Source organism: Perca fluviatilis, chromosome 19, assembly GCF_010015445.1.
Source record: "Perca fluviatilis chromosome 19, GENO_Pfluv_1.0, whole genome shotgun sequence".
Classification (NCBI taxonomy): domain Eukaryota; kingdom Metazoa; phylum Chordata; class Actinopteri; order Perciformes; family Percidae; genus Perca; species Perca fluviatilis.
Window position 1 is genome coordinate 23,434,580 of NC_053130.1, and position 12,217 is coordinate 23,446,796.

General features: G+C 39.7%; 1 protein-coding gene across 11 annotated transcripts in view; it reads right to left on the bottom strand.

The window, feature by feature from the left end:
• lyst (lysosomal trafficking regulator) overlaps positions 1–12,217 on the bottom strand; it is a 73,762-nt gene that overhangs the window by 43,289 nt on the left and 18,256 nt on the right. For 10 of the 11 annotated variants that reach the window (XM_039783595.1, XM_039783594.1, XM_039783591.1 and 7 more), the window contains one exon: positions 4,467–4,665. In XM_039783595.1, the coding sequence (XP_039639529.1) occupies positions 4,467–4,665 (199 nt within the window). Of the gene's footprint in view, positions 1–4,466; positions 4,666–7,156; positions 7,247–12,217 lie in introns of those variants that run through there. The other variant, XM_039783592.1, reaches the window with a different exon arrangement.

Below are 12,217 nucleotides of genomic sequence, written 5' to 3' on the forward strand. Positions count from 1 at the left end.
ACAGTGCTTCGGGACCGTCTACAAACTACAACACCAAAAAGAGATACAAAAATATTTTCCAAAATAGGCATATGCTTATTTTTTAAAAGTGCTGTAGTACAACTAGCAAGAGACAAGTTATAATTGAGGTAAGTTTGGAGACACTACCTTATTTAATCATTAAATTAATACATATTTTTGTTGTATCTCTTTTTGGTGTTGTAGTTTGTAGACGGTCCCTAAGCACTCGTCTAAGCACGTGTCTCAGCACCAGAGCTAAACAGAGGTATGAATTAGCACAACTTCCATGCATTTCTTTCACATCTACTGCAGTCAGATTCACTGTGTTCACTTGGAAAGAATCACTCCACATGGGTAGGCACTTTTAATGAAATTTCGAACATGTTAAGAGGCTAAAAGCACGTTTACAGGGGTCACCAACCTTTTCTAAACTGAGAGCTACTTCATGGGTATTGAGTCATATGAAGGGCTACCAGTTTGATACACTCTTCTGAAATAACAAATGTGCTCAGTTTGCCTTTAGTTATATATGATTATTAATGATTAATGACGCTCATCTATGTGAAGACACTGATCACGTTAATGATTTCTCTCAATAATTATCAACAATGACTTAACAAGGTGGGAAACAGTTAATATCAATATTCAATTTTCAGTTTTAGAACAGGCCTGAGGGCTACTCATGTGGTCCTCTGGGGCTACCTGGTGCCCGCGGGCACCGCGTTGGTGACCCCTGCATGTTTAAAACATGCCCTGTTTCAGTCTCCTGGGTGTTACCGCTAGCAGGAGGATAACACGGTGTAGGCAGTACCGATTTTTTTCGTTTTTCTCGCTACTGACAGCACTCCGAATTTACAAACAACAGAGCTATGTGGTGAAATCGACCCGAATTCTCCTTTAACTGTATAATACACACTGAATTTCACTGCATTGAAGCATTACATGTTGTGCAGTTTATTGATGGTAATGGGTCTGTCACTTTGGTGTTGTTTATGCATAGCCAACGGCTGCCAGAAATGACAGACATTGACTTACTAATCAATGTATTTTTAAGATACCCTCTTGCTTTTTTCATGAATACCTTTTACTTCTATTTAATTATAGTTTTTGGATACTCAAATTATAGCCCAACCAATGTGAACGTGATATTGAACTGATATCTGTATCTGATAGCGATATATTGACTTCTGGGGCCCTATTTGAACAATTTAAGCGCACGGCGTGAAGCGCATTGCACAGGTGCGTTTAGGGCGTGTCCAAATCCACTTTTGCTAGTTTGACGGCGGAAAAAAGGGTCCTTGCGCCGGTCGCATGGTTCAAAAGGGTTGTACTTAGTGTCTCCATTAATTAATAGGTGTGTTTTGGGTGTAACATGCAATAACCCAATCAGCGTGTCATCTCCCATTCCCTTTAAAAGCCAGGCACGTTTGTACCTTGGCACATTGCTCATATGATGGCGGATTTGCATTGTAATATTTTTATTTGTAATATTTTGCATGTTTGTGTGCTGTTGCGCTTCCGTGTGTGTGTGTAACAGGCATAGTGTGCGTGTGCTGTGCATAAGCCTGTTAAAATAACAATGAAATGCTGCGCTATTGACTTTAGACCAGGTTTTTGTTGTTCAATGGCGCGATCACTTCCCGCTGCCTCAAGATGGCAATACGCCAAGAATGCACCTGAACACACCTCCCTGTAAGACCAGCACGCCCATAGGCGCAAAGATGGGTGCAGGTGCATTTGCTATTTAACCGACGTGGGTGCCGGACGGTCTTAAAATAGCAAAGACACTTGCGTCGGGCTTTGCGCTGTACTGGGTGCAAGGGCCCATTGTCTTTATTATTTTTAAAAAAGGCAAGAAGAGAGTCACGAAACGGGGAAAGAGAGGTATGACATGCAACAAAGGTCACCAGCTGGAATTGAACTGGCGACACTGCGTTTATGTGACGTGCACTGTTACCATTTATTCATATAAAGATGCTCCAATAGTCATTTTTCAACATAAAAATACAAACAATTGATCCGGGTCGCTTGGATTTGTTTTACTACATATTGAGCAGGACATTATACAGTATAAAAATAAACCTGTCAGTGCTCACTGTAACACAAATGACCTCATACCTAGTTTGGCAGCTTCAACTCTAACCACCTTGGACTGTAAGTTATACCGCTTTTCATCTGGTGGTTGTAACTTAGCATTTGCCATTTGAATTATTCAGTTGATGATGTACCCAGAGATGACAGTTGCCTGACATTTAACACTTGGTCAGTTGAAAAAATATATATAAATATACATACGTGACATCTACCAAAAAAAAAAAAAAAACACATATGGACCATTTGATTTTATGTTGCGTTTTGTCATTCGTTCTGACACTGTCAACAGTGTCAGAACGAAACACAGAAACCAAGACTCCGTGGCACAGGATGGGAGAATTTAAAAGCTTAATTAAAACACAAGATTTATAATATGAAACCATGTTTTTCAAACCACAAGTTATTACATACCACATAAATAAATGTTTATAAAGTCTTTCTCTGATTGTTACTAAAGTCCTGACTCCATCCAGGCCACAGCTGATGCACACGGCTTGTGATAACACACTAGCACATGAATGCATTACATTTCTTCACTGAAGGCTCCCATTAAAAGAGAAAATATAATGAACGTGTGTGAAATTAGCTGACAGATGAGAACAATTCGAGGCCCCAGGGATGCTGACACACTGGGTCGCATTCATCACGTTATAATATTTCATACAATAATGCATTTGTTACTTCATGTCAGAGGATTATAAACTTTTTCTTTTTTAAATAACTGTTTTGGCATGAAAATAACTGAACTTAGTGATCATATCTTTCGCTTTGGAGCCGAGAGACCCTTTTAAGGACAAATCACTATTTACATTATGTCAAAAGGCAACCATGGCTGAGGGATTCCTTGTCCAAATACTGTTCTGAGTACATATGGCCGTGATAAACTGTAGCACTGACATTTGTGAGTATTTAGCCTGCTTATTTATTGAATTTCACACGATCAGCATCAAAGCACTTAAATACTTATTAAACCATTATGTTTTACGTAAGTTGACGTCCGACTCAGCAGCGGCACAATGTCTGACACAGGGAACCATTGAAGAAAAATGTCAAACTGCAATGCACAGATGTCACAACTTTGTCATGGTTTCTGACCTTTTATGTGCTGGTGAAGTCTTCAGGACAGTACATCAATGTGTAGGCAGAGGAGAAACTGGGCTGAGCCAGGTAACAGAGCAAGCAATACCTGCTTCTGTGAGGCCATGCCTATCATTTAGCATGAAGATCTAAATAAAGTGCTCACAACTCACTGTCGTACATAGGAGATAACCAACAGAGTGGCTACCTTTGCCCTATATGGAATAGTATTTCCACCAATATTGTGCCAAACAAAGTTGAAACCATATATGTAAAATCCATTTTAAACGACAGTAATTATATACATATATACAGTATATTTTGTGTATTGTATGATAGAAATCATTCTCTATGCTGAGAGTTATGATGGCGCTGTCAACTGTTCTAAATGAATATGCATATAAGCATCAACATCCTGTGTGCAACAGCAGCAGAAGGAAGCGACCAACTTTCTGCAATCAATCAGAAAATCAAACGTGTGGGCACTGCAGAGCTCATTTCCTCTACAGATATCGCCACCCTGCAAGCTGTTTTAGTAACACCAGCCACAGATGTAGAGAGACAGTCTCATAGGCCACTAAACAAATATAAAGACAACATTGTCCATGTGGTCGTATAATAATTGGGTAGTGTACAGTGTCTGGAAATCAAAACGGGTGTTCTGAGTTAAGATACAGTCACAGAAATAAAAGCATCTCCTAATGTGAAAAACAATTGCCAGCAGGGCATTGAAATAATGATGAAGTGAAGTTTAAACTCCAGTGAAAACTGAAAACATAAAATATACAGTATCCTCTTTATTTTTATTGATGGGTTTTATTGCACTGTGGTCATTCAATACCCCTTTAATCTTACCATCTGATGTCTGTCTGATGTTATGTTCAAATAATCTTGGTTTCTTTATACTGTATCTCTATTGCAATTTCCTTTTTTAAACAATGTTTATTTTATTTATTTTTTAACACAACATGCAATTTCCTTTTGATGAAAAGAGATTGCAGTATTAAACAGCTGCATGAAAAAAGTTGAATAGATTAATTGAACAATATGAGGCGGAATTTAAAACTTAAAGCAGTGGCCTAAAGCTTTGTGTGAATATTACTGAGCTAAACTACAGTAGTAGCATTTACATAACTTTGCAATGGCTGCAACCCCCATTGCGGAAACTACAGTTTAAATGCACACGCTGTATCAAGTGGCCTCAAGGGGAAGAATGCTGATCTTCAATGTATGAATGAATCAGTATGGATGTTTTCTTTTCATGATTATTAATTTGTGGCCTTGAACATCCTCACCTGGTCAATGATGGAGTCCAGGGTGCAGAGCAACAGGAAGCCCCGTCCCCTGACCAGGTACTCTCCCAGTGCCACCATGTGGCTCTCCTCCTCATCTTCCTCCCGTGCCTCTGCTCTCTGGGCCACCGCGCTGCATAGCTGATGTACATCAGTCAGGAACTCTCTTGCCAGTGTGTTACTGGCCCCACTCATGTCTGAGCTACAACATTAAAGATAAAACATATTAAGGCTGTGTGGCACAATCAAATCTGTATACACACTTAAAGCTACTATGTGGGATTATGAGGTTGTCCTTCATAAGAGAAACCAATAGGTTGCCATTTCTGGGTAGATGCATGATTTTTTTATTTAATACTATAAATAAAAATTAAGTTGTGAAATCATCTTCATAGACTTTAATGGCCAAACCACCACCTTATAAATATCAAGTCCCATACTTTGTTTCTACTGCTTTAACTCTTAATAGAGACACTTTGGCAGTGAAAATAACCCCAAACAGATTTATAAAAAGGTAGCAAACTGAGGTTATGCAAGTTTATAGTTTACCTCCGAGTATTAAATAAAACCTACAGATATACTACATCACTTGTTTTGTCTGTTCAGATAATTCAATGCTCACTTGGTTTCTAAAAATTATATATTTTGCCACAGTATGTTGAGATGACAGGGTAATCGTCAAATATATATGAAAAAGAAAAGGAAAAAAATAGAATGACTGCCTTGCAGTTGTATGCCTCCGCCAGCCAGTCAAGTTGCAGTTCACAGTGCATCAATGTCTGTAGGTTCAGACACATAACAGATGTATTGAAGACTTTGAAGGAATTTAATAAAAAAGGTATTAAGTGTATTCTTTGGCGAAACGTGGATGCTTCTTCCTCAACCTGGCAGCAAACAATCTATACAATCACCACAGTTTCAAGGTGGGCACCAAGGATTAGTGTCACCAATTCAGTATCAGACCAAAATGTAAAATATGGCCTCAATCCCCCTTTCTGTTCTTGAGTTTGAGTTGAACAATGACCAGAAAAGTGTTTTTTCCGAACATTATGATGTCACAGTGAATTTGACCTTTGACCATTTGGGTATAAAATATCATCACTTCATCATTTTATCCTATTAGACATTTGTGTTAGATTATGTCATAATTAGTGTATAAATTCTTGAGTTATGCGAAAAACTTTTTATGTGAGGTCACAGTGATCTTGACCTTTGACCACCACAATCTAATCAGTTCATCTTTGAGTCCAAGTAGACATTTGTGCCAAATTTGAAGAAATTCTCTCAAGGCGTTACCGAGTAGGGTTCGATACCGAAACCCCTATACAACCCGTATCTATCGGACCAAATGGCAATGTAGATTTTGGTGCCTCATTTCTGTGCCACTTAAATGTCTGTGCTACCCTCTGGTGCTCTGAAATGGATGTTACAGGCAACAGGAGCTTTACTGTATGTGATGATAGTTAATATTACACTTAGCTGCAGGTAACGTGAGAATACCATTAGCTAGTAGCTGGCTTAAACATGGTTAAACTGCTTAAAGCTAAACGGTCAGTGTGCCTATTTCACTCGAAAGGATTCCAACATTGGGATGTGAAACAGTCTGCAGCTCAAGACACAGTGTAGCTTAGCTGCACTTTTCAAGACATGATGACCACTGCCAGAGTTAGAGATGTCGAAGAAACAACACAGACGGGACTTCATGGTGCATTCAAGTGCACCTCGTAATCTCATGGTGCATTCAGCTGCACTTCAAGAAACTCAAGCTGTTGTAAAGTCCCCTTCTGCCATATAGTGGTTCTTGGAAATAATTTCCCCCTGGGATTATTACAGTATTTCTGATTCTGATTGTTTTTGTTGTTTAACAGCAATTGACTGGTCAAATAAGTTATTGTTCTTACATTCTAAATCAAATATTTAAATCTGACAATGTGGCCTTAGCAATAAACAAGCCATTCCGTATCAGAAAACCCCAAACGATACCAACCCCTACTACTGAGATATCGCGTTCACGAGAATGGTACGGACAGACCCAAATCATAATGCCTCCGGCCACGGCTGTCACCGGCATAGAGGGATAAACAAACAGTTTACAAAAACAGTTTAGTGATGATTATGCCCAAGTTTGTTTGGAGTTTTATCGGTGTTGTGCTAATTAACCAAGTTTAAAATCACATTAGTCATTATCTTAGGTTCAATGTAATGGAACTATGATACAAGTACAGTAAGATACAAGAAAAAAATCCAAAGCCAAAACACCCTCAAAAAAGCCTAAAATAACAACTTAGTGACATCTAGACAATCAGGTTATTCGAACGCCCATCTCAATAAGCAAAATCAACTAGGGTTCCTTTGTAGAATGCCTCCAAGCTAGTATGCTAATCTGCCACAACCACGTGTTCCACCAAATGTAACTGACAATAAGCAGTAGGTCTCAACATAAAACACACACCTCACATTTCTCTCTATTCACCATTGAAGATACACACCCCTTTTACAGAACAGACCCAATTACACTTAGTGTTCACTTTTACAAGTTCACATTTCTGCCGTTAAGGTGCTGCTCTGACCCAAACATACTTACACCAAAATAATAACAATATAATACGTAGAGGAGTGCTAGGTTAATATCTTCAAGAAGTATTTACTTGTTAAGCTTCTGTAATATACATATATGGTCATTCTCATCTTACCAAATGTAACTGGGCCAAACGGTTTCCTTCCAGTCATCTTGTGTTTTCTCCAAGCATGACTGTAGCTCTGCTGGCTGTATCTGCATACCTCCTCACACGACTGCTGACTTAATTTTCTGTTCTGGAGCACAAATTCCATTAAATTGGAATTTCAAATGGAAGGTTTCCAGATTCGCAGCAGATCAGCGTATCACATGAAAGCATGTGATGTCACATGGCAAGGGGACTGGCCTTGGGAATACTGACAAGCCCCCAGTGCCCTGTAGAAGACCTCAGTAATCGACCATCATTCACAGTAACAGCCTTTGTATTCTGCACTGCAACAACTGTTTTGGAATTTTTTTTAAATGAACAAACAGGCCTACTAGGAACAACTAGCAAAAGTGTCAAATAAGGACTGGTTAGGCTTGATGAAGCATAAAAGTACTCTATATTATATTATAGATGAAACCCACAGTGTACTCTATTCTATTATTTCTAATTCTATTCTTGTCTTTTATCAAGATTACAAGTTTCCAAAAAATATTTAATCTGTCAACAGTAATTCCATAAACGTGTACAAAATTATGCACAAACCATGTTTTTATTACATTTGACGTTAACTCTATAGTTTAATTTATTGCAGCTGTATATATAGTTATTGAGTAAGCATAACTGAGGCCACAAGTTGTCCAAAACAAAATGTTAAATGTTTTCACTAATTTTAAAGAGATCATTTTTTCTGGACATTTCCTAATTCTGCTTCTATGACACCAGAACCACAACACAACACTTCCGTACAGAATATAACTTTGGCTTTACAACTTTCCCTCTGTGTACAATTAACTTTGAGACCGGCAGATAGACACTGTGCACGTTATAGACGTGGCACAAGAGCTGAAAAAGATATTTAAAAAAGTCAAAATGTATGGTTCTTCTTCTTCTTCATGTAATGTTGCATACATTTGATGTGGTGAGATTGCAAACATTCTTATTTATATCTGGATATTTCGACCTGCCATGACTTTTACTGAATTGTCCTCTGAAACAACTATGCAGTTACAGTGTGTCACTACAAAGTATTTAGTGACACACTGTAAACTCAGGTAAAATTCAAGATCAGCATGATAATTCATCTTTAAGGCCTTTTTATGGTTGTGCATCGAATCGACGGCGTAGCCCCGCAGACCCTCGCAGACCCCTCTGCGTCTACGCTGGACCCTACGCCCGTAGCCTGATGTGCACCTCTCGAAAAATTTGACTACACGTCACAGCGATGCACATCGCTCGGCCGTGGCTTGGTAGCGTTCCATTTCCCCCGACTCATTTCCTGGTTCTCCTTCTCCATAAACATGAAATCAAGGAGATGTTCACTTTTCCTGCTAAAGATATCTCACCTTGGTCAGACAGAACAGGGGAGACACTTTGTTTCTCTCACTAGGACTCTAGAGTCGCTACTCGCTCCGAAGCTAATCGCTGTCACTCTCTCACTTCTCCCTCACTTCTCCCTCACTCTACTAACACACACACACACACACACACACACACACACGTATAAACAACAGGCCAGTTACGGAGGCTACGGCGAAAGCTCTGCGTGGAGTCTCCACAGGACCATAAAACGGCCTTTAGTCTGGGTGAAACATGTCTATCCACTGAATGGAGCAATTTAGGCCATAGGTCACTCTCAAAAAGGCTAAACAGCTGACATATTGACAGTTAAGGCTGTATCGCCAAGAAATTTATGAAAATTCAATAGTGATGATTCCAATAAAGAACAATACTCCACAAATATTAAAGTTTACCTGTGTTTTAAGCCCCCAACGTCTCCAGGCAGCGCTGCCTGGAAGGCACTAGTATTAGGCAATGGTTATGGTTATGGTTAGGTTTGGGTTGCAGGGTCAATGGTCGCAGCGCTGCCTGGAAGGAGACATTGGAGGCTTAAATCACCATTGAGCAATATTAAAACACCATCCTCTCAGTCATTTTATCATTCCCACAAGACAGTGATTAGAGACTTAGGGACTGTTTGTTATTTATTTCAGGGGCCACTCGAGGAGTTTTGGGATGTTTAGTCAAAATAGACCTGACCCTCCCTTCACCAGCAATACATTTTGGATGACCCTCCAAAATGATTGGGGAAAAAAGGGATGACCCTCCCCAACAATTTATTGATGCCTTCTGTACTGGTTTGCGCTTGGCAAAGATGCACAGATGCCCATTGTTTTTCTACAGCCATGACATACGAGACTAAACCTCTGCATTCTCATCTTACGCATCACACTCCTCTGTTATGGTGTAGTGGCCATTTCAGTAGATTTACTCACCAACGTTGTTGTGGAGACACAATAAGCATGGAAACTAACTTCCAGCATTACTGCATTACTTCAAATACTAAGTTACTCATCTAGTAAACTAGTATTCACATGAAATAAAACCATAAAACATTGAGACCATTCAACACAGCACACTGGGTAATAAGACATTCAACACTGGTTGCTATGGACTCGTCACTAGGCTTCCTCAGTCATTGTATATTTTAGCATAGGTAAAGCTGCCGAAGCTGAACATTATCCAAAACTCCATTTCTCAGACGAGTGTCAATTTGGGAGCTTGCATGCTACCACTTCTTCCTTCTCAAGTGCCTTGAAAAGGCTGTCGTTTGCACAATTTCACAAATAATCACCGGGTCCGAAAGGATATTTGAGTCGGGTATGGCTGCAGCCTGGAGACCCTTGGAGAGCTTGCGTCTGGTACGCTATGTTTTCGTACGGTGTTTTGGATGTTTTTGAACTAAATAGTATGGCAATCATGCTAAAGTAGTATGGCATTTTTTCAGCAGATGTCTTAGTTACAACATGACTGAGCTAGCAAAGCAGTTGTGTTTATATGTGCGAGCAGGATTTATTCAGTTTGGGAAATCCCACGGTCTCTAAAGCTACAGCTCAAATTGTCTGGCTGACTAAACAGGGAGGGACCCATCTGCTAGCGATAGGGGGCCGAGACTGAGAGAGCTACATGGATAAATATGCACCAAACAAGTCACTTTGAAATTTTGCTGTTCTCATGAATACAAAAGTTGGGTAACCCTCCCCCGTAGACTAAAAAAAATTTGGATGACCCTCCCATCAACAAAGAATAAAAAAGACATGACCCTCCCCTATTTTCCTCCGGTGGTCTATTCCATAAATACCGAACGGTCCCTTAGTAAACTGAGATAATGGTTTCCATAATATATTGCTGCAAAATACACTTCTTTCCTTTATTTGTTTTGAAATTTTGCATTTCCTCATCTGGCCAGTTATTGTGATGAGTTATTTACATGGTGGAGGCTTTATTTAGCTCTGCCCCTGTTGATGTAAGTAAAAGTAAAGACATACTGTTTTAATTTGATCATAGCAAAAAGTTTTCTAAATACCGTATTTTCCGCACTATAAGGCGCACCGGATTATAAGGCGCACCTTCAATGAATGGACTATTTTAGAACTTTATTCTTATATACAGTGCCTTGCGAAAGTATTCGGCCCCCTTGAACGTTTCGACCTTTTGCCACATTTCAGGCCTCAAACATAAAGATATAAAACTGTAATTTTTTGTGAAGAATCAACAACAAGTGGGTCCCAATTATGAAGTGGAACGAAATTCATTGGCTATTTCAAACTTTTTTAACAAATAAAAAACTGAAAAAGTGGGCGTGCAAAATTATTCAGCCCCTTTACTTTCAGTGCAGCAAACTCTCTCCAGAAGTTCAGTGAGGATCTCTGAATGATCCAATGTTGACCTAAATGACTAATGATGATAAATAGAATCCAGCTGTGTGTAATCAAGTCTCCGTATAAATGCATCTGTTCTGTGATAGTCTCAGAGGTCCGTTTAAAGCGCAGAGAGCATCATGAAGAACAAGGAACACACAAGGCAGGTCCAAGATACTGGAGAAGTTTAAAGCCGGATTTTGATACAAAAAGATTTCCCAAGCTTTAAACATCCCAAGGAGCACTGTGCAAGCGATAATATTGAAATGGAAGGAGTATCAGACCACTACAAATCTACGAAGACCCGGCCGTCCCTCTAAACTTTCAGCTCATACAATGAGAAGACTGATCAGAGATGCAGCCAAGAGGCCCATGATCCCTCTGGATGAACTGCAGAGATCTACAGCTGAGGTGGGAGACTCTGTCCATAGGACAACAATCAGTCGTATACTGCACAAATCTGGCCTTTATGGAAGAGTGGCAAGAAGAAAGCCATTTCTTAAAGATATCCATAAAAAGTGTTGTTTAAAGTTTGCCAAAAGCCACCTGGGAGACACACCAAACATGTGGAAGAAGGTGCTGTGGTCAGATGAAACCAAAATCGAACTTTTTGGCAACAATGCAAAACGTTATGTTTGGCGTAAAAGCAACACAGCTCATCACCCTGAACACACCATCCCCACTGTCAAACATGGTGGTGGCAGCATCACGGTTTGGGTCTGTTTTTCTTCAGCAGGGACAGGGAAGATGGTTAAAATTGATGGGAAGATGGATGGAGCCAAATACAGGACCATTCTGGAAGAAAACCTGATGGAGTCTGCAAAAGACCTGAGACTGGGACGGAGATTTGTCTTCCAACAAGACAATGATCCAAAACATAAAGCAAAATCTACAATGGAATGGTTCACAAATAAACATATCCAGGTGTTAGAATGGCCAAGTCAAAGTCCAGAATTGAATCCAACCGAGAATCTGTGGAAAGAACTGAAAACTGCTGTTCACAAACGCTCTCCATCCAACCTCACTGAGCTCGAGCTGTTTTGCAAGGAGGAATGGGCAAAAATGTCAGTCTCTCGATGTGCAAAACTGATAGAGACATACCCCAAGCGACTTACAGCTGTAATGGCGCGAAAAGGTGGCGCGCGCAAAGTATTAACTTAAGGGGGCTGAATAATTTTGCACGCCCAATATTTCAGTTTTGTATTTGTTTAAAAGGTTTGAAATATCCAATAAATTTCGTTCCACTTCATGATTGTGTCCCACTTGTTGTTGATTCTTCACAAAAAATTACAGTTTTATATCTTTATGTTTGAGGCCTGAAATGTGGCAA